Source organism: Loxodonta africana, chromosome 26, assembly GCF_030014295.1.
Source record: "Loxodonta africana isolate mLoxAfr1 chromosome 26, mLoxAfr1.hap2, whole genome shotgun sequence".
NCBI lineage: Eukaryota > Metazoa > Chordata > Mammalia > Proboscidea > Elephantidae > Loxodonta > Loxodonta africana.
In genome coordinates, this window is record NC_087367.1 from 19,830,451 (window position 1) to 19,854,577 (window position 24,127).

General features: G+C 40.0%; 1 protein-coding gene across 6 annotated transcripts in view; it reads right to left on the reverse strand.

Moving 5' to 3' along the window:
• MTA3 (metastasis associated 1 family member 3) overlaps positions 1-24,127 on the reverse strand; it is a 190,007-nt gene that overhangs the window by 51,467 nt on the left and 114,413 nt on the right. For all 6 annotated transcript variants that reach the window (XM_064277159.1, XM_064277155.1, XM_064277156.1 and 3 more), the window contains exons 7-8: positions 18,452-18,554; positions 14,931-15,030 (exon numbers count right to left, since the gene is read on the reverse strand). In XM_064277159.1, the coding sequence (XP_064133229.1) occupies positions 14,931-15,030; positions 18,452-18,554 (203 nt within the window). The remainder of the gene's footprint in view (positions 1-14,930; positions 15,031-18,451; positions 18,555-24,127) is intronic.

Here is a 24,127-nt window from a genome sequence, read left to right on the forward strand (position 1 = left end):
GTATAATTACATTTTTTCAATAGAGATACAAATACGCACAGGAAGATCCATTCAAATCTAAATTTTAAAAATCAGTAGACGCCAGCACAAGCTGTTCTCTCTGCCAAATAGTGGTGAAGGTGTTGTCACATTTCATCTCATTCATAACAGATGGAGACGTCAAACAGAAGTATTTTAGGAGAAGGACTGACAAGAAAATCTTGGCAGTGGAATCTCATCTTTTGTTCATTAAGCAGGATCATACCAGGTAGGTTATCGTTCAGCAAATATTCACTCCCTCCCCTAAACCTCCAAAGGAGTATCATTCCAGGCCACTGATGTTGGGCTCGGCCACATGACTTGTTTGGACAAGAGTGTTAAGATACACAACATGAGCAGAGCTCTGAAATGTGCTTCTGTATTTGGGCTTGCCCTCTTGGGCTACTAACTTTGGTCCAAGGATGAGGAACACACAGAACAGATTTGGATCCAACTGGTAGTTCGGTCAGCCCAGTCTAGTTCAGCAGAGTCCCAGGCAATCCACATGCATGTGTGAGAAAAGAGTGCTTGTTGGTATAAGCCACTGAAATTTTGGGCAGTGTAATGGATACTGTGTTTCCCCATTTGGGAATAAAGAACTTAATCACCCAGCTGCCAGAACTGCTATAAGCAGACAACCCTCAGCTGTTGGTCCTCTTTGGAATTGTTTCAGTTTAAGAAAATCTCATTGCCCAAGGTCATGTCCCTTCCTGGGGTAGCCTGTATCCAGTGATGCAGGAGTGTAAAGGCCCAGTCTTTTGCTCCTAATTGGGATAATGCTGAAGGGCTACCTCAGCTTCACAACTCCCCGTGGGGTCAGCTGAGGCCTTCACTCAGACTGTACTATAGCCCATCTTCTCCCTCTGTCCAACCCTGCCTCTCTCCCTTCTCTTCTGTAAGTGTTACTCTCAAAAGCACTCCCTAACAAATTTCCTGCATGCAAATCACCACCCCAGAATCTGCCTCCTGGGGAATCCAACCTGCAACACGTATCACCGTGGCAACAGGTGATTCACATACGTTTTAATAGTGACTACTGATTTGTTCAGTCAGAATTTTACAAAAATTTAAATATATGCCTCTGGCACAAATTACAACATTAAGATCATCCAATCTATTTAAAAATTAACAAGTATGTGCTTTTTCCAAGCAGAAGGTGAATATAAACTTTTATGGGTAAACTTCAAACCAGGATAAAGGCAAAAAAAATTTATATATGAAACCGTGTCATGCACTCCCAATTTTTGCTTCAATGTGTAGTACTCGAAGCAAAATTCCTCATCCATCATCAAACCAATCTACAAGACACGCGAAGCCATGTTCCTTTTGATTATTATTACAAGAAAGGAACAGAGAACGAGAGGTCCTGGGGACCACATTGTCCTAGCTGTCACTTCCTAAATTAGCATGAGCAGAGCCACTGGTCCTCACCCCCTGACTGTGACTCTAGGCTGCTATCGTGAAGAGCTTCCAGAGTTCTATTAAGGTAAATATACTTTTGGATCAGCTGTAGCTGAGGGAACCCAAAGGAGAACTGTAGAGAAAGATGGCAGGAGAAAAATAAAGAAGGAAAAACAGAAAGCCAGTACTAAGGGACAGGTGTTTTCTAGGCGCAAGGCAAGGGAAAGCAGGTGGAAATATTCACAATGAGCCGGCTACAATCTGAAGACAAGAGGACATTGTTGTTGTTATATGCAGTCAAGTTGATTACAACTCATAGCAGAACCGCCCCATAGGGTTTTCTCGGCTGAAAGTTTTACAGGAGCAGATCACCAGGTCTTTTCTTCCGCAGAGCCACTGGTAGGTTGAACCACTGACCTTTCTTTGGTTATCAGGTGAATGCTTAACCACTGCACGACCACAGCTCCTTAACAGGGCATCAGAAGCCCATTACGCATATCTGCTTATAGCCTGAAAATTGTCCTGAGCCTCAAATGGGTTTAGAATGCTACCGTTACATGGTCCAGGAATACCCAAGCCGAGGGATTTATGAAGGAGTCTCACTGAGGGCGGCGCTCACATTCTAAAATGACATAATGTGCAAGGGAACAACTGGCCTAGACGGGAGTCAGAAGACAAGCAGAACCTGACATCAATTGCTTCCCACCAAATTAAGCCAGACAGACTCAGATTTGCCATACAGCTCCTAGGAATGAGCTTTAAGCACTAAATTAAAATGCAATCAATAAGAAAAGAAGAGAGGTTAAGGGATATAGAGGATAAAATGAGAAGATTCATCATAAATCTACCATGAGCTCCAGAAAGAAAGAATAAAGAAAAATTAGGGGAATGCAATATTTGAAGAAATAAAGGCTAAGAATATTAAAGAATCAATGAGAGACGTGAAATCCTCAGACTCTGGAATAAAGGAAAAATAAAATCCATATCATATTCACCATAATATTCAAACCGCCAAACACCAAAGACAAAAGAAACATCTTAAGAGCAGCCAGAGAGAAAAGACAAGTTACGGACAAAGGAAAGACAATTAAACTGGCCACAAACTTTCAATAGGTTGGAAAAAAGACATTTAAAGTGCAAATAATCTTTAATTCAGACTAGGCCAAAAACTTTTTTTAAAAAAAAGCTATTAGACTAAATCAGCAGTTTAATATAGTAATAAAAAAAAAAAAAAAGAGGCTTACAAAACAGACACTTTGAAAAGACAAAGCATTAGCCTGGCCACTGCAACATGTCAGGTAGATAAGGAAAACATTAGTGAATATACACATAACAATTACCCAGGTATCTGACTTACATTTTACTTAGATTTAATCTCATCCTTTTAAAATTAAGTTTCTAAGTTACTTTGCTTAGAACAGCAAAAAAAGCTTTCCTAGGACACTGAAGATAAGAGCTCCAAGAATTGGTAATTAATAATTTGTTATGGGAAATTACATTTGTTAAAATGCAGTTACACATGTTAAAATGTAATTAAATGTTTGTCATACGAGGTTACCTCAACTATTGAATTTTTGTGATGATTAACTCACTATATTCTCATTAACCTAATGTTAATTAACTCAAACTGAATAAAAGGACAATGCTGAGACTTAAAGTCTATCTCTTGGAAAAACTGACTACACAAGGCTTTTTTTTTAAGTGACTAGCAAATGACCTTTGAGGGCTTTTTTCAAACTGTGACAAGTAGGAATAGGGCCCTAACATATCATAAGCTATAGATTCAGGAAAAAAAAAATAGAGAGAGAATCATAAAGTAGATCCAGCACTTTATCCTTCTCCAGTGCTTGGTCTTCAGATTGTATGTGCGCAGCTCTCCTGACTCAAGGAGATTAGAATTCAAACACTACTCTTTTTTTTTTTTTTGGGGGGGGGGGGTTATCTGACTCATCATACACTCTCTTATATTTTTATTTATTTATCATACTTTAAGTGAAAGTTTACAAATCAAGTCAGTCTCTCATACAAAATCTTACACACTTTGCTATGTACTCCTAGCTGCTCTTCCCCTAATGAGACAGCACACTCCTCCTCTATACCCTGTATTTTCTGTGTCCATTCAACCAGCTCCTGTCCCCCTCTGCCTTCTCATCTCCCTTCCAGACAGGAGCTGCCCACATAGTCTCATGTGTCTGCTTGAGCCAAGAAGTTCACTCCACACCAGTATCATTTTCTGTCTTATAGTCTAGTCCAATTCCTGTCTGAAGAGTTGGCTTTGGGAATGGTTCCTGTCTTGGGCTAACAAATGGTCCAGGGACCATGACCTCCAGGGTCCCCCTAGTCTCAGTCAGGGCATTAAGTCTAGACTTTTTACGAGAATTTGAGATGTGCGTCCCACTGTTCTCCCGCTCCATCAGGGATTCTCTGTCAAGCACCACTCGTACTCATAAGACACTGTCCACATCTATAAACCAAACCCAGTGCTGTCGAGTCAATTCCGACTCATAGTGACCCTACAGGACAGAGGAGAACTGCCCCATAGAGTTTCCAAGGATAGGATTTATTAAAATGCTAAAACAACAGAATGGAAACAATATACTCTAGTGATCTTTCTTAATAAGAAGCTATGTTCCAGAAACTGACACTAACTTATTCATTTCCAAATATTTGCTGAATACCTAGTATATATGCCAGGCAACCCCAGATGCTGGGGATTCAACAGTGAGGAAAAACAGACATAGTTATTATACTCACAGATGTTACAAGCTGGTATGTGGGGAGTGGGATAGAAATACATTAATCAGACAATCACAAAAATGCATGTTTCATTTAAACTCAAGTAAGAGTTGTAAAGGAAAGGATGGAGTAGCTTTTCTGCATGAGCACATCTCAAAGTAGCTGTGCCTAGAATGAAGGATTAGCCAAGATTTGAAAAAAGAGCGAGAGCTAACTAGGTACGGCTGTGAGAGTACGTCCAGGCAACAGGACCTGAATGTGCAAAGGTCCTGTGACAGAAGACAGCATGGAACCAAAGGAGGAATAGCGTGGCTAAAGCCCAGAGGATGCAAAGGCGTGTGTGTGGGCAGGGCCTAGGGAGGAAGGACAGACAAAATCTTACAGCCTTCTGACTGTTGCAGGCATCTCCATTTTTATCCTAACCCAACTGAAAGCCAATAAAAGGATGTCCTGTTGTAAGTGGCCATCAAGTAGGCCCCCCATGCAGAAGGGAACGAGATGCTGCCCCTTCCTACGCCATCCCGTGATCACTCACGGGTCAGACCACTGTGATTTACAGGGTTCACTGGCTGATTGCCAAAAGTAGGTCAACAGTCCTTTCTTCTTAGTCCGTCTCAGTGTGGACGCTGTTAGTACCGAAGCCTGTTCAAACATCACAGCAGGCCTCCCCTGACAGATGGACGATGGCTGCACGTGAGGTGCACTGGCCAAGAACTGAACACGGGTCTCCTGCATAAAGGGTCAGAATTCTACCACTGAACCACAAAACTCCCCAACCCCCACAACAAAACAAAACAAACAAACAAAAAAAAAACCGTTGCCATAGAGTTGATTCTGACTCAAAGCGACCCTACAAGACAGAGTAGAACTGCCCCATAGGATTTCCTGGGAGTGGCTGGTGGATGTGAGCTGTCGGCCCTTTGGTTGGCAGCCACAGCTCCTAACCACTGCACCACCAGGGCTCCACTGAACCACCAATGCCCCTAATAGGATGAAAAGTGAGAAGTAACAAGATCAGAGATAATATAGAATTAGAGATGTTCCAGGATGTGATTTCCTCCCTACTAAACTAAATCAAAAAACCTGAGCTTTCTCAGAACCAGACTCTGCGTCGGCAAGCCTAGGCTTCTAGTCCTGATTCTGTCACTAATTAAATGTGACTTTCTTATGCAAGCTACTCCATTGTTCTGTACTTGGGCACTTCCACTGTAAAACATTCTATCCTAGATGATTTCTAAGACCCCAAACAACCTCTTTTTCTCTAATTCTACACCCAAAATGCTTTAGTCCTCAGAGCCAGCCAAAAGAGAAGAGCCAGTGCCTTATACAATAACCTACTTTCTGGGGACTGGGGCTTCGTTCCAGCTAGAGCTCCCGAACAATGCAGGTGACAGCGGCTCCTCAACCCGCAAGGCTGCAGACCTCATTCTGGCCATCAGTGCCAAGCAGGAAGTAACAGGCTAGAACTTCCACCAACTAGTACTTGCTAACCAATTTGTGTCTCTCTGTGTTCAAAGGGATTTTGTTCATTCAGGGGACGGGGGAGGAGATCAACGCCAGAACTGTCATAAACGGATTTTTTTTCATTGCATGTTACACAACGTAAACTTTACATTTTAATGAAATCCCAACGGCTTTGGTGATTTGAACAATTATAAATCATATATATCTTAAATTAACAAGTGTTTGAAAATCACTGTCCAGCTGTATTGGTAACAGATCTCAAAAAAAGGCAGTTAGAATCAGCACTGCAGGGAGCTTAATTACCGGCTCCCAAAATATTATTGGTGACTTGACAAGTGGCGCGCATTGCCTTGGGTAAACAGATGCTGGATTAGGAAAGCTGAAGGCCTACTGCGATCTTCACAGGAGAGGCTACAAAGCAAAATCTCCCAAGCAGGGCTGGAGTGGCGCTTGCAGTCCTACAGTCCTGCCTCTTGTGCCTTTTCCGCGTGGGAGGCCTTCAGATATGTGGTCTGGCCACCTAATGGAGAAAGGGGCTGAACAGATAGGTGTCGATTTGTGAACACTTAAAGAATAATAAGAACTTGACCTTCCAAATTCAACTAAAAGGTGAATCCATTTTCCCATAACAGCACAAAACAATCTACCAGCCTTTCATATATTCTTTTCAGAAAACAATTTTGAAAAACTCATATTATCAACATATTAATAATCAACTTGTAAACATTCCCACTCCTTTTTATAGAAGTATCTCAGGATCTTCTATTTTAACATCACAGTCGAAGGTGTGAGACCAGTGGCAAACAGGATTAAAGGTGCAGGTCGCAGCATCTGAAGTGACAGAGAGCAGGGGTTTCTTCCTGCTTTCACAACTTTGTAAAGAAGTCAATTTACAGCACTGCAAATCATATCATCTCAACACAAGAATAACATAGAAAGAGTCCAAGTGAAGTAAAAACTAGACAAGTTAGAGCAAGAAACCAAGACACTGAAATGTTGCAGACTACACAGGAGATATTCAGTGCTGCCAAACCAAAGAAAGACAAAAATAATGGTACTGAGATCCATGGCATTTAAATGAGAATGAAGCAGAGGGGTGAGCACAAAAGGTAATCTAGTAGCAGTCAAGAACAGATTCAAATCCTGTCTCTGAAACCAGCTGTACAAATGCGACAATTTCCTAAGACTACGAGCCAGCTTCAAAAAGAAAATAATAACAAATATATTTTAAACATTTTTCATCAATCCATTACACAGATTCTGTGCAGATAATATACACCAAAATATATATTATATAATATAACATTATTACCCCTGACGCGAATGTCAGTTTATCATATTGTGGTGGCTTGTGTGTTGCTATGATGCTGGCAGCTATGTCACCAGTATATAAAATACCAACAGGGTCACCCATGGTGTGCAGGTTTTAGCAGAGCTTCCAGAATAAGACAGACTACGAAGAAGGGCTCAGCGGTCTACTTCTGAAAAAACTGGCCAGTGAAAGTGTTATGAATAGCAGCAGGATATCATCTGGTACAATGAAGGAAGATGAGCCCTTCGGGTTGGAAGGCACTCAAAATACGACTGTAAAAGAGCTGCCTCCTCAAAGCAGAGCTGACCTTAATGACGTGGATGGAGTCAAGCTTTCAGGACCTTCATTTGCTGATGTGGCACAACTCAAAATGAGAAGAAACGGCTGCAAACATTCATTAATAATAGGAACACGTAACGTACGAAGTATGAACTAGGAAAACTGATGTCACCGAAAATGAAATGGACCACATAAAGACTGATATCCTAGGCATTAAAAAAACCACGGACTGGTACCGGCCACTTTGAATCGGACAGTCAGATGGTCTACGATGTTGGCAATGTCGAACTGAAGAGGAATGGTGTCACATTCATCGTCCAAAAGAACATTTCAAGATCTATCCCTAAGTACAATGCCGTCAAATGATAGGATAATATCCATATGTTTACAAAGAAGACCAGCTAATATGACTGTTATTCAAATTTACACACCAACCACTAATGCCAAAGATGAGGAAATTTTTACCAACTTCTACAGTCTGAAATTGATAAAACATGCAATCAAGATGCACTGATAATACCTGGTCATTGGAAGGCAAAAGTTGGAAACAAAAAAGAAGGATTAGAGTTGGAAAATATGGCCTTGATGACAGAAATGACACTGGAGATCACATGATACAATTTTGCAAGACCAATGATTTATTCATTGTGAATACCTTTTGTCAACAACATAAATGGTGACTATACACATAAACCTCACTGGATGGAAAACACAGGAATCAAATTCACCACCATCTGTGGAAAAAGCTACAGAAAATCTCAATATCATCAGTCAGAACAAGGTCAGGGGCTGTGGAACAGACTATCAATTGCTCCTATTCAAGTTCAAGTTAAAACTGAAGAAAATTAAAACAAGTCCACAGGAACCAAAACACGACCTTGTGTACATTCCATCTGAATTTAGAGACCATCTCAAGAACAGATTTGATGCACTGAACACATAATGACTGAACACCAGACGAGCTGTGGGATGACATCAAAGACATCATATATGAAGAAAGCAAAAGGTCATAAACAGACAGGAAGGAAAATAAAGACGAAGACGGCTGTCAGAAGAGACTCTGAAACTTGCTCTTGAACGTACAGTAGCTAAAGTTAAAGGAAGAACAATGACGTAAAAGAGCTGAACAGAAGATTTCAAAGGGCGGCTCGAGAAGACAAAGTAAGTATTATAATGACATGTGCAAAGACCTGGTGTTAGAAAACCAAGAGGGAAGAACATGCTCAGCATTCTCAAGCTGAAAGAACTGAAGAAAAATTCAGGCCTCGAGTTACAATTTTAAAGGATTCTATGGACAAAATTATCGAAAAACACAAAAAGCATCAGAAGAAGATGGAAGGAATACATGCAGTCATTGTACCAAAAAGAATTGGCAGGTGTCCAACCATTTCAGGAGGCAGTATGTGACCAAGAAACAATGGTACTGAGGGAAGAAGTGCAAACTGCACTGAAGGCACTGGTGAAAAACAAGGCTCCAGGAATTGACGGAATACCAATTGAGATGTTTCAAAAAATAGATATAGTGCTGGAGTGCTCACTTATCTATGCCAAGAAATTTGGAAGACAGCTACCTGGCCAACTGACTGGAAGAGATCCACATTTATACCTATGCCAAAGAAAGGTGATCCCACCAAATGTGGAAATTATCGAACAGTATCATTAATATCACACACAAGTAAAATTTTGCTGAACATCATTCAAAAGCAGTTGCAGCAGTACATCGACAGGGAACTGCCAGAAATTCAAGCCAGATTCAGAAGAGGACATGGAACAAGGGTATCACTGCTGATGTCAGGTGGATCTTGGCTAAAAGCAGAGAAGACCAGAAAGGCATTTACCCATGTGTTATTGACTATGTAAAGGGATTCGACTGTGTGGATCATAACAAATTATGGATAATATTGTGAAGAATGGGAATTGCAGAACACTTAGTTGTGCTCATACAGAACCTGTACATACGCCAAGAGGCAGCTGTTTAAACAAAACAAGGGGATACTGTGTGGTTTAAAATCAGGAAAGGTGTGCATCTGGGTTGTATCCTCTCACCGTATGTATTTAATCTGTATGCTCAACAAATGATCTGAGAATATGGACTATATGAAGAACGTGGCATCAGGATTGGTGGAAGACTCATTAACAGCCTGTGACATGCAGATGACACGGCCTTGCTTGTTAAAAGCATAGAGGATTTGAAGTACTTACTGATGAAGATCAAAGACTACAGACTTCAGTATGGCTTACACCTCAACATAAAGAAAACAAAATTCTCACAACTGGACCAATAAGCAACATCATGATAAATGGAGAAAATACTGAAGTTGCCAAGAATGTCATTCTACATGGATTCACGATCAACGCCCATGGAAGCAGCAGTCAAGAAATCGAACGACATATTGCATTGGGCAAATCTGCTACAAAAAACCTCTTTAAAGTGCTGAAACGCCTGGGGAATATCCAGCTCAAGTGGCATAACAGTTTATAAAGAAAATGTTCTACATTCTACTTTGGTGGATAGCATCTGGGGTCTTAAAAGCTTGTGAGCGGCCATCTAAGATACTCCACTGGTCTCACCCCATCTAGTGCAAGGGAGAATGAAGAAAACCAAAGACACAAGGGAAAGATCAGTCCACAGGACTAATGGACCACAACTACCACAGCCTCTACCAGACTGAGTCCAGCACAACTAGATGGTTACCACCGACTGCTCTGACAGCGATCACAATAGAGGGTCCAAGAGAGAGCTGGAGAAAAATGTATGGCAAAATTCCAACTCACAAAAGAAGAAGAAGAAAAAAAAGACCATACTTAACTGATCTGACAGAGACTTGAGAAACTCCGAGAGTATGGACCCTAGGCACCCTTTTAACTCAGTACTGAAGTCACTCCTGAGGTTTACCCTTCAGCCAAAGAGTAGACAGGCCCAAAAACCAAAACGAGACTAAATGGGCACACCAGCCCAGGGGCAAGGACAAGAAGGCAGGAGGGGATAGGAAAACTGGTGATGGGAAACCCAAGGTTGAGAAGGGGAGAGTGTTGACACACTGCAGGGTTGGCAGCCAATGTCACAAAACAGTATGTGTATTAACTGTTTAATGAGAAACTAGTTTGCTCAGTAAACCTTCATCTAAAGTACAATAATAAAAGTAATAATAAAGTGTTGAAAAGCAAGGATGTCACTTTGAGGGCTAAGGTGTGTGTGCCTGACCCAGGCTATGATATTTTCAGTTGCCTCATATGCATGTGAAATCTGGACAATGAATAAGGAAGACAGAAGAAGAATTGATGCCTTGAATTACGGTGTTGGTGAAGAATACTAAATATACCATGGACTGCCAGAAGAAAGTACAAGTCTGTCTTGGAAGAAGGACAGCGAGAGTACTCTTTCAAAGTGAGGATGGCAAGAGTTTGTTTTGAGCACTTTGGACATGTTATCGGGAGGAACCAATCCCTGGAGGAGGACATCATGCTTGGTAAAGTAGATGGTCAGCGAAAAAGAGGAAGACCCTCAATGAGATGGATTAACACAATGGCTACGACAATGTGGTCAACCATAGCAATGATTGTGAGGATGGCACAGAACCAGGCAGTGTTTCGTTCTGTTGTATAAAGGGTCGCTACGAGTCAGAATCAACTCGATGGAACCTAATAACATTATTACATATACTATATAATATACCAGTGATCTCAAAATTACTAAACACTAAAGGAAGCAAAACAGAAGACATAAAAACCCTGGATGGTGTGAAAGCACCTCCCTGAAAGAAGCATATTAGGCAAGTATTTCATGAAAATACACCCAAAATAATATTTAAGATACATAGGCCATGCCCTCTTCCAAAAGAAATTCATTTCCTGTTCCACGAAGGCACCAGCAGGGGGAGGCAGAGAGTTGCTGCAGCTGCCGACCAGTGCTCTTGACCGTCAGACCCCTTACCCTGGTGGATCAGCCCCAAAAGCCACCTCAGTTAACAGATTTGTCTACTCTCCCTCCTCAGACAGTGTAGAGAGAATACGCAGGACTACAACAAGGACAGCATCCTTAGTTATAATCTGGGAAGCATTACCTAATAAGAATGATGTTAAACCACAAGATGCTGGTCATGTAAACAAACAGTATATCTATATAAGGTGGTGTCACATAACATTAGAAAAAAAATGCCCAGGCTCTTACAATGATATAACAAAAATATCTGTTAAGTTGTTAGGGGGAAAACATGGGATAACAAAAAGGCAAATACGAAACTCTAGGTTTTAAATTTCTTCAACTGTGTGTTAAAAATGAAGCTAAGACAGGACTTGTCTTACCAGTTACTTTATTATAAAGCTATCATGCAGTGCTAGCGAAGAGACAAACAAAACAGAACAACAGCTTAAGAGTTCAGAAGCAGTTTTCAACATATTACCAAGCAACCAACCCACGGCCATCCAGTCAATTCCAACTCATAGTGACCCCAGTGGACAGAGTAGAAACTGCCCCAGAGGGTTTCCAGGACTATAATCTTTACAGAAACCAACTGCCACATCCTTCTCCTGCTGAGTGGCTGGTAGGTTCAAACTGCCAACTGTTCTCTCAGTTATCGGCCAAGCACTTTAACCACTGCACTACCAGGGCTCCTTTAAGCATATCTAGGACCTCGAAATAACATAAAAGGAGAATTACAAATCATGTAGAAATGACAAATTTAATAATAGGTGTTGGAACAAGTAATTTTTCATATGGAAAAAAATAAAATTAGATCCCTACCTCACTGCACTAATAAAAATAAATTCCGCATAGATTGCAGGCTTAAATGTGAATAAAATTTTAAAACAATTAGAAAAAAAATCGGCAAAGGATATGAATCTAAAACTGAGCAGCAAATCAACACAAGTATATGCTTAACCTTGTAAAGTTAAATGCAAATTAAAATGGGAGAGCATCAGGCTGGCAAAAATTTAAAAGTCTGAAAACGCCAGGTATAGAGGATAACGTCAGGAAATGGATGAAGAAAACGAATACTTATAACCGCTTGTGGGATTATCAACTACTACGGTATGCGGGACAATCTGGCTACATCTGGTGAAATACAAGGAGCCCTGATGGCACAGTGGTTAAAGCGCTCGGTTGCTAACCGTAAGACTGGCAGTTCAAACCCACCAGCTGCTCTGAGGGAGAACGATGTGGGAGTCAGCTCCTGGAAAGATTTACAGCCTGGGAAACCTTATAGGGTCACTATGGGTTGCAATTAACTCAACGGCAGTGAGTTTTTGGTTGGTGAAACTCAAAATAAGCAGCACTCTGTCGATCAGCATTCAAACTCTAGTTACGGCCTAGAAAGTTTTCACTCATGTTCACAAAGAGACATGTATTAGAATTTTCAGTACAGCACTATGGGTAATAACAAAAGAAGAAATGTTTTCAAAACATCCAGGTGTTCACCAGTAAGAGAATGCAAAAAGAATGATGTTTTCCTATGAAAGAATAGGACAAATGCTACAAAACAATCGTGAAGTCGGTATGTACTTCTAACATGGCAACTAGGTCTCGGAAACGGGCACATGGCAAGGGGTTCACAGTGAATTTAAACACATGCAAAACAATGTTTCTGTTGTGTATAGATACATAAATACATAGCAAAAATATAAAAACAGAGAATAAATACATAGCAGATTTATTGACTGGACACAGGCTTTGGAGGCAGGAGGTACAGATGAAGGAAGGGGAATAGGGCTAGGTAGAGAATGTTGTCAATTTCACATTATAATGGTTGGATTTCCTTTTCAATCTGAAGAAAATAAAATATTAACATGTGCTCTGGGTGGCATTATGTGGGAATTACATTATCCTCTGTGCCATTCTGCAATTTATTATTATTGTTTACAACTCTATTACTGTTTATAATGCACAAGAAGAGGCTGGAAGGAAACATGACAAAGTGGTAATATCCTTCTAACCCTTGGTAATGAGAACAAAGCCTTTTTTTTTTTGGTGCCATATTTTTCGATTTTCTATAATAAGAATACATTAATTCTAGACTTAGGAAAAAAAGGCACAGGTGATGATTAGATTCCGTGTAGTTCTGGTTCACATAAGCATCTAATGACAGGATACTGAAGATGGTCACAAACATGGCATCGGTACTCTTGCTTTTGCAGTAAAATACTCCCTAAATTCTAAACAGCCAAAATATAGACGAACTTTGGATTTCCTAAACTTTCACATAAAATATTTATGTACCAATGCAGAGAGCACAACACATTTCTATAAACAACATTCTAGTCCTGGAGAAAAGATGGAGTTCCCAAACGGCTATGAACTACTATTAGTTTCATCATAATCTATAACTATGCAAAACTACAAGGGACACACAGTAAGAAAATCTGATAAGTAATCAAGCATAAGTTTTTATATTATCACAAAAAAGACTGTGGAAAACATTTCAAATTGGTATCAAGAAATTAATAAAACCTGTACTGTACTCCATTCCAAAAGAAAGCAAAACTGAAGGTTTTATTATATATAATAAATACTGGTCAATAATTACCTTACGACATCTCAGTTTTCTCATCTGTAAAAAGAGCATCCTATCAAGCCCACCTCAAACGGCCATGGGAATTAAACACAGTAAGTTTAATCAGGAAGAAACCGGTGAGTCTACTTTACTGAGGCCAATGCCAGGCCGTCACTGGCACTCGTGGTATCATTAGACCGCATATGGGAAGTTTCACTTGATCACCAAGGGAAAAAGAAAATCGTTTTAGAAGATAGCAATCACAGTGTAATGAAATCATGTAAGAAAACAGAACCCCTTTCTAATGAACAGGCACCAGAACTTGAAATACAGCAAAATCTATGAAAGCCAGAACCTGTAAGGAGGAAACCTGACAGAGAAAGAAACTAAAAAATTTTCCACTCACAGTGAACGATGGAAAAGTGCTCAAACTGCACCCTGTCAAAGGTGGTAAACTTGTGAGACCAGGAAAAACAAGGCAGTCTGGTCAAGTTTTGGCTCTCACAGGTACTACTGTATTGAAACTGAATAACAGCACGAGGAAAGTAAGTCCTGTAGCAACAATTTCACTTAAAAGGAAAACATAAAACATTATGTATGATCTAGACAATGGCGGTGAGTCACACAATTCTCGCCTTCCGTGCAGGAGATCAGGGTTTGATTCTCAGACAATGTGCCTCGTGTGCAGTCTCCACCTTCTGTCAGTGGAGGCCTGGGACTGAGACAGAGTAGGAAGAAAGGCCTGATGATTTACTTAGAAAAATCAACCAATGAAAATTCGATGGATCACAAGCATCCAATCTGCAACCGATCATGGGGATGGCACAGGACCAGGCGGCGTTTCCTAACACTGGGGTCACCACGAATTGAGGGCCGATTCAGCCGCAGCTAACAGCTACTACTATGTAAGTACACAGAAATAATATAGAAAAAGATGCACGGAAGAGAAAACGGATGTGTCAGAATGGTGAATGGTTTCCCTAGAAGTGTTTGTTTTGTTTTTTTAACTATTTCATACCTGTACATGCAAAAGTCATTATTACTTGTCTCAAGTCACAAACACAAGAGGTGGCTTAGGAATGAGACAATACAGTTAACCAACCAGCAAGCCAAGGCAGCGTAGCAGTCAGCAGGGCTCAGAGCTAGGAAACCCTTGTGTCTACCTGTAATGTTGCTATACTGTCTTTATAATTACGCACGTGGCAGAAGGGGAAAAAAAAGCATCTTACCAGGGTGATGTCCCGGGAAGCTGCAGCTGCACTCATATGCAGACTAGGCTGCCTCACGGAACTGCTGCAGTCGAGGGCTCGAGCAAACGTCCCCACAGCACTAAATAAACCACAGAAACAATGAGGAAAAATTAAGCCTCTGTTACATTTTTATGTTAAAAAAACACATTTGGGTAGTAAATGGAAGATTGTAAAAGAAGAATCAAAACAAGGTCTTGGGTGGCTTTTGAGAATCAAATATTAAATTAAAAGTACTCTGTATAAAATAAGATTTAATAATTGACAAGCCAATTGGCCATACCCAGACCATTACAATGAAATTTTAGAAAGCAGCCTATTTGGAAGGGGAAGATCTATTATAAAATGCCACAGAGTAAATCAGTATTCAACTCTGCTCAGAAATTGAAAAGGTGGGTCAGCTGCAGAGTTTGACTATTACTGCAAAGCAAGTTCTGGCCATTTTTTCAGCCGAAATTGTGAAATCCCAGAAACACTTTTTTCCTTGAAATAAGGCATCATTAACTGTAGCAACTCCTTCCTGTGAGAACTCAATATATAATAGATTTCTGCTAAAATCCCATTCAAAACACAACAATTACCACAATACTCATTTTCATTTAATGATCCAGAAGGTCTTCCTACATACAAACAACCTTTACTTCAGGACATGAAGCCTAAAATGAAGGTAATACTTGCTACATGTATTTTAAACGTGTCAGCTGCGGAAAAGATGTTCTGAGCATTTTAATTAAAATATAACATACATATAGAAAGCTGCAAAATGTACAGCTACTTAATTATCATCGAATGAACGCACTAATGTCACCACCATCCAGGTCAAAATAAAATGTGAGCGGCACTCCAGAAGATTCCTCAGGTTCCCTTCAGTCACTACTTCCTCCCTCTTCCCCAGAGAGAACCACCTTCCTGGATTCTAGCTTGGTAGGCTGGTTTCATTCATTTTTGAACTTTAAACAATGAGATTCACAAAATATGTGCTTGTTTTATGAACAGCTTCTTATGTTCAATACTATGTTTCTGAGATTCATCCACGTTGCTGGCGGTAGCTGTGTTCCTTGCTACGTAGCATTCCTTTACACCAATCCCCACCCCAGAGTATACAATCACTCTCTGTTGTTGAGGGACATTTAAGTTGCTTCCAGTTTGGGGTTCTACAAATAGTCCCACTCATGCCATTTCTATACATATCTTCGGTGCACAAGTGTAATCCATATTTCTGCTACGTATACATTTAGAAGCGAAATTTAAGGGAAGTATGTGTTAGGTGACAGCAGACAGTTTTCCAAGGCAGCTGTGCTGAATGACACTCTCACCGCAGGGTGTGAGGTGCTGGCTGCACACATCATCACCGATTCCTGACACTGTCACAGTCTTTTACACGTTTGCCAGTCTGCTGGGTGTCAAGTGGTGGCTGGTTGTAGCCTTAACATGTATTTACAAGATTTTTTTTTTTTAAACAAAAATTGAAAAAGACACTAGGTGCGCCCTCTAGGTGCTCCTAATGCTGCCTTCAAGGAAAAAGAAAACATATGGCCCCTGGCAACGAGGAAAAAGAAGAAACCCACATTTGGTGTTATATTTCCTGTCCCCTAAAATAACAACTGTCTACTATCTAGAGAGCAATCTCCTCCCCCCGCCATCCCTGGTAACACCAGTGATTGCTGGTTTCAATATGCATACCTAATTCTTCTCTTTTTATAATAGTGAGATCATACACTATTTATCCTTTTGTGCTTGACTTATTTCACTCAGCATAATGTCCTCCAGATTCATCCACATTATATTTTGAGAACTCATCATTTTCTTTATGGCTGCACAGTTTAACCACATGTCTGTACCACATTTTGTTCATCCATTCATCCACCGACTTGCTTCCATCTTTTTGCTGTTGTGAGTAGTGCTGCAATAAACATAGGTGTGCGTATGTCTGCCTGTGTCTTTACTATTAGATCTCTAGGGACTATACCCAGAAGTACGATTGCTGGATCAGAAGGTATTTCTAGTTTGTTGAGGAAGCACCATACTGTTTTCCATACTGACTGTACCATTTTATAATCTCATCAACAATGGGTAAGGGTTCCAATTTTCCCACATCCTCACCAGCATTTGTTGTCTTCTATTTTTTGATAAGTGTCATTTTAGCAGGGGTAATCTCCTTTTCTAGACGTGGCTTATTCAGACAGCAATAAGAATGTGTAACTTGCATTCTTCTTACTCCATTTGTGCATGAGTGACAATGGTCTCCCATCCATAGTTGATACTAAGGCCTATCGCTAAGCATTGGGCGTTCCTTTGAGAGCACTCAGGCTGGCTTCCTGGCTGAATTGCTTCCTTCCTCAATCTTGAGAAAACAAGGCAGAATTTTATTTTTTTTCAATTGTAATAGTAAATGAAAATATAGGGACAAAACTATGGAATCTGATTAAAAAAATAATAAATTAGCAAACACACCATTAATACACAAACAAGTCAAATTAGGTAACTGGGACCACATAAAAATTAAATACTTAGGTGACTCAGAAGACTATCAAAAGAGTAAAAAGACAATCTACCGACTGGGAAAAAATCTTTGGGGATGACATATCTGATAAGGATTTAATTTCCAAAATATACAGAAGACTTCAACAACTCAACAACAAAAAGACAAACAACCCAATTGAGAAACAGGCAAAAGACACGAACAGGCACATCACCAGAGAGGACATTCAACTGGCTAGCAAACACATGAAAAGATGCTCACGATCATTAGCCACTAGAGAAATGCAAATCAAAACTGTTAGCAGTGGTGCTTTAAAGACATGGGATTTCTGGTGTTAAATTTCTTCTTTATATTTTTCCATAATGTTTCACAAGGAGCATTTGCTATATTCTTAATGAGTAAAATTTAATAAACCTGTTTTGATTTTATAAACAGAAATTACCCAAGCTCTATAATGAAACCCATTCCTACTGAGTCAATTCTGACTCACAGCGACCCTGGAGGACAGGGTAGAACTGCCCGTAGGGCTTCTAAGGCTGCAAATCGTTACGGGACCAGACTGCCACATCCTTCTCCTACAGAGTGGTCCAAACTACCTATCTTTTGGTTAGCAGCTGAGAGGTTTAACCACCGCACCACCAGGGCTCCATAAAAAGAAATTAAGTGATATTAAATCATATTCTTTAGAAAACGGTATATCATACAGTAAAAAAGTAGACTTTCTTATATAACTAAAAAAAAGAATACCACCAATTTAAGAATAGCAGGATATAAAGAAAGGAAAATACATACACCTGTAAAAACAAAAAAAAACCAAACCCACTGCTGTTGAGTCGATTCCAACTTATCATGACCCTATAGGACAGAGTAGAACTGTCCCACAGAGCTTCCAAGGAGTGCCTGATGGATTCGAGCAGCTGACCTTTTGATTAGCAGCCATAGCTCTTAACCACCAGGGTTTCCATATACCTGCAGGTCTTCAATAAAGAGAAATTTCTTGATTTAACAGTGCTATACTCACCGTGCTACAACTAAAAACTGGTCAATCTGTCGATCCGTAAGTGGGCTATTTGGATCCCAAACTTTAACTTCCAGTTTTGACTGTTCCCTGTCGTCTGATTCTCCTGTCCAAGAACAAGGGAAATGGAGTCTCGTTACTCACAAGGCACACTGTCACATACAGGTGATGACTACAGTCACCAACCGTTTAAAATGTTTAAATGTCAGGAAAATGCTTATGGTTTTGGTATATGTTTTTCAGATAGCAGACGTACAAAACTTTGTAAAGCGAACACCAATGACAAAAGCAACCAAACCAACCATGTGACAACTTCATTTAGTCATTAACACGTATTTCCTGAGTACCTGCATGTATGAGGCACTGAGTCTCACGCTGTAAGGGAAATAAAGACGAGCAAGAAAGCACCTCTGCTGCAAGACACTTCATGCTTCAACTATGAGAAAATTTATGTGTATATAACTATGATACAAATGCAAAGAAACAGGTGTCAAAAGACACACATAGGTAAGGCTACATGAATCCAAGCATTAGAGAAATCATTTCAGGGCAGCGAGGAATGACACCATGAAGGAAGTGGCATTTCTGCTGAGATCTGAAGGGTCTGAATGCACTGGCAGGGGGCAAGGACTTGAAGAGAGAAATGAGAACACGAACCAAGTCTGGGGGCATTAAAATGTGAAAGGAGAAAAGTAGCTCATTTTGTCTGAAGTACATTAAGGGGAATGAGAGGAGCTAAGAGAAATGGGTTATGAACATATTAGTGAAGCTGCTGCAGGTTCAGCTGAATAGATTTTATTCAGAGGTAATAAGAAGCCTTTGTTTTCTTAGTAGGGGGGTGGTAAGACCAGAATCATACTTCAAATCATATTTTTAGTAATAGTAATAATTTGCTGTACAGAAATATGTGTTGAAGACAGAGAGATATATTATCAAACTCCTCTAAGTCTCAGCTAGAAGTAACGAGGGGTGAGAACACAGCAGTAAGAGTGGTCGACAGGGAGCAAAGAGATATTTTGGTTAGTTGGTGATGGAGTGGATGTGTAGGGCAGATTTCAAGTCTTGAGAGCTACATGGAAAGTGCTGGCATTAAGAGAAAGAAGGAACACAACTGGTGGGTGAGGGCTAAGGGCAAGACTGAAGTTAATAGTGACGTTTTGTTTTGTGAATACCTCATAAAGAGATATGGCCATCAGGCAGGACTAGATATACCAAGACAAAGCAAAGGACTGGAAAACAGACTTGAGAGTCAAACGGAATTTTGGTTTACAAGCCACGGACTGGATTTTCTACTAGGTTAGGAATTCTTTGGTGACAGAGACTGGTTGTGGCTTTTTCTGCTGTTGACATGGCATCTCTAGTATCACGCAAAGTGCCCTGCGTGGACTGAAATCATACTCTGAAGTCAAATACCCCTGATGACTGGCAACACAGGCTATGAGCCTCCAATGCGTTCAGTCCCTGTGTAAGAACAGACCTATATCAATGGCCCAAACAGAGAAAGGGGGATGGCAGAACCAGCCAGCCCCCCTGCAGTCTCCCAAGGCAGCCATGCTGTCATGGGGAGGACTTGCCCGTCCAGCCTCTGTTCAAAAGCAGATAACCAGAGAGCCAGTGCCCATCCCAACCTAAAGAAGCACAGACCAGAGAGAGTAACTGGCTAAAAATGAAAGGACTTCATTTTCCTTGTTTTTATTTACAATTCTAACATGCTAAGCCAAGTTATTTCACATTAGGTTTATTACTAAATTGTGTGATCCAACAATTTTAAGGATGGCACAGGACGGGGCAGTGTTTCGTTCTGTTGTCCATAGGGTTGCTACGAGTCAGAACCGACTCAACGGCACCTAACGACAACAGCAACATGAATCTTGAGAAAGGGTCTCCCATGTGGGAGGTGAAAATTTCTACCGCTGAGCCACCATTGCCCCCCACATCTAAAAATAAAACTTTTGAAAGATAAAAAAAAAAAAATGGTAAAAACAAATCCACATTTGAAATCTACACTGAATCTATATTTTTAAATAACACAGGATGAAATGGGGTTATTCAGTATTAAGCCCCTTCTCCTTTACACTCCAGAATGTAAGGGTAATCCTGATACTTATTTTTCCAAGTCAAGGTGGTTAAAATTAATAAGTTTCAATTCTATGCACACAGTCTGCAGCACACAGCAGAAAGAACTCATAAAATTCTAAGTAAATTCACTAAAAACAATAATAAAACATTCTTGGCTGCATTTATACTAACACTAAAAATACAGAGAATACCGTGGAACGACGACGAAAAAGAATCAATACAAAAACAGTCTGTGTCACTCACTCTAGGCTAAATGGGGATCCTCCATTTTGAATTCAACATATAATTACATTTATATCACAGACTGATCACTTCTTCATAGCGGAAAAACTTTTAAGAAGCCCTTAAGTTAACTTATTTAGAATCTGTATAACTAAATTCTCGGTGAAACTAGTATCGATCTTTGAAATGGTCATGGTATGAACCAGAGACTGAACTAAGACAAAGGCTGTGCTCTGGTCATGTTCTTTTCAGTCTTTGCAATTATCTCACTTCCCTCCTCCATTTATGATAATCTAGCCCATTCCAAATTTGCTGAAATCCCACATCAAGTAGCCCAGCTCATGAAATCTCCTAACCTCTAAATTCCTGCAATACGTATTTACAACCAGTATTTGATTGTATATAGCTTATTACTGTTAATTCATGTAACCGAAAAAATGAAGGTCCAGCAATGATTTTAACTGTATTAGCCTTAACTCTCCAACTATATTCAAGATTTCTAGGAAGCACTGACGAAGTATTTCCTCAAAACATCTATCCCCTAAAAGCACAGCCTGGTAACTGGCTTCTGTAAAGATTACAAGCAAGAAAACCTATGGAACAGTTCTACACTGTACGCATGGGGTTCCCAGGAGTGGGGGGCTGACTCCGTGGCAGCTAACAGCAGCAACAACGAGAGCAAATAATCTGTGCAAAGACTAAGAACCAAGGCTATCATCCTTGAGGCCCTTTCCTGGACAACTGAAAATACTCTTTGTTCCAAATACGATGCATCTTATTTGCACCAAATGTCAGTCCTATACTTTTATATTTAATTCAGAAATACAAAAGGATATTATCTATCACAATTTTTGCTTTAATGGTGTTCTGAAAGTTCTGGCCAATGCAATAAGTTATGATTCAAAGGAATAAGAAATTACTGGACTAGTATAATAAAAAATAAATACTCAATGGCAACCTCACTTATGGAATATACAAAGATAAAATCCAGTGCCGTTGAGTCAATTCTGACTCGTAGCGACCCTATAGGGCAGAGTAGAACTGCCCTATAGAGTTTCCAAGGAGCGCCTGGCGGATTCGAACTGCCAACCGTTTGGTTAGCAGCCGTGGCACTTAACCACTATGCCACCCAAGTTTCCATACAAAGATAAGAACAGGCAAATACACAGCGACCAAAGTTTCTTAGTGGTTACCAGGGGCAGGAGGAAGGAGTATTGAATTTCAGTTCACAGTGATGAAAAAGCTCAATAAGGGTAGGGGTGCACAAACAATTGATGTAATTGCTGTAAATAAGCCATCCATTTGTAAAAAGCTGAATTGGCAAAAGCTGTCGGATAGATACAACGATGACAAAAAAAAAAAAAACCCTCAATGGCACTCTAAACAAATAGAATGTTTTAAAACAAAAATTCATTAAGGCAACAAAAATATAAAATACCAAGAAATAAAACTGATGGTATGTTTATAAAAGGACTTACAAAACTTTCCAAAAAGATAAGATGGAGGGTAAATACAGAGTAGAGATTTAAAATCCTGAGGATATTGTTTCTCCATAAATATCCCAATAGGTTAATCAGAATTTTGTTTTGGAAGTCAATAAAATGGCTGGAATATTAATCTTTACAAATCGAGGAATTTTATTATGAAAATAATAAGAGAAAGGATTAACTAAGCTGGATGAGATTACCATATAAAGCAATCAAAACAATGTTGTTATAGTGCAGGAATAGACTAGCTCATAAAATAACCCTTAATATTTAAAAAATTAAGCATTAGTCTAATTATGTAAATATTAACTAACATTCATGGGGTGCTTACTATGTTCCAAGCAGCACAGTTAAACATCACTTTAGAGCAGGGTGTCTGAGCCTTGGCACTACTGATACTTCAGGCAGAGTAATTCTTTGTTGTGGGAGCCTGTCCTGTGCGCCACAGGGTGTTTAGTGGCATCTCTGGCCTCCATCCACTAGGTGCAACTAGCAGCCACCCCTGTGGCTGTGACAACCAAAGATGCCTACAGACATGGGCTGGTGTTCCCTGGGGAAAATCGCCCCGGTGAAGAATTACCGTTCTACCTGGTTGCAATCAATACCTGTTTACAGTTAATTGTTACAGGCTGCTGTTTTTAAGTTGGTTAGCTTCCACCACATTGTTGAAAAGCTCACATTCTGCAAAATTACAGTTTTTTTTTTTTTTTTTTAAATAACTAGGTTTATGGAAAGACAAACCTATGGAACATGGTAACAAGAGCACTCAAAAAAAAAAAAACAAAAAAGGAACAACCATACTACAAACACTAGCACAGTTAACTCTCTACTGACATTTGCAGCTGGCGCAAAGGTCAACAAAATCCTTTATCTCCTTAAACCCTGAGCTTGTGCTTCTTCCACTGAGAGGTTTCAACAAAATTAAAAACTGGATCCAAGTGCAGCTCGTTTTTGGTATGCACTGGAGGGAATACCTTCATAGCCCCTTCTTCTGTAACTCAGAGCTTCCGCATAAGAGTTTAAACATAGCAGAAAGAGCCACGATTTTTGAGGCCATGAGACCACTCAGCAGGAGCCCTGGTAGCACAATGGTTAAGTGCTGTAACTGAAAAGTGGGCAGTTCAAACCCACCAGCAGCCCCTTGGGAGAGAGGACCTGGCTCCAGTAAAGATCACAGCCTAGGAAACCCTACGGGGCAGTTTTACTCTGTCATATAGCGTCACTACAAGTCGGGATCAACTCGACAGCATACAACAATAACAAAAAAACCTAGTCAATACTTTTACTAATGAAGGCATTTCTGTAGAATTTCCACCTTTTTATTCTTAAATTCTTCTTATCTATGAGAATACCTGGCCCCGATTGCTAGGAAAAGCCTCGTATGAATCGACAGAATCTCTATTCTATACTGATACCATTTCCCTATTTACCAACTGCATCTGAGCTAATGCAAGTTAAAAGCAGTGTGTACCGTAGCAGAAAAGACTATGCTAATTTAACTCTCAAACAGAGACATCTCCTGAAATCCCCATGCACTGACAAGGGTTCATTTAATTTAGTAGCAACAGGCAGCGGTGATAACGGGAGCAGTAGCTGTAACAGCCAACAACGAGTGTTTACTCTGTGCTGGGTGCTATGCTAAATGCTTTACAAGAATTATTTCAGTTAATCATCACAACAGTATGAAATAGTCCATTTTTCAAGAGGAAGAGATGGGAACTTGGAGGGGTTAAGTAGTTTTACCAAGGTTACTCAGATGTAAGATAGTACAGCCATGGTTTCACACAAGCCTGTGAATCCAAAGTCATTTTAGTGTAATGATTTAATATTGCTTAACAGCTAAAATTTTAATTTAATATGTGAAATAGATTTCTTTCTTAAAATTCCAATG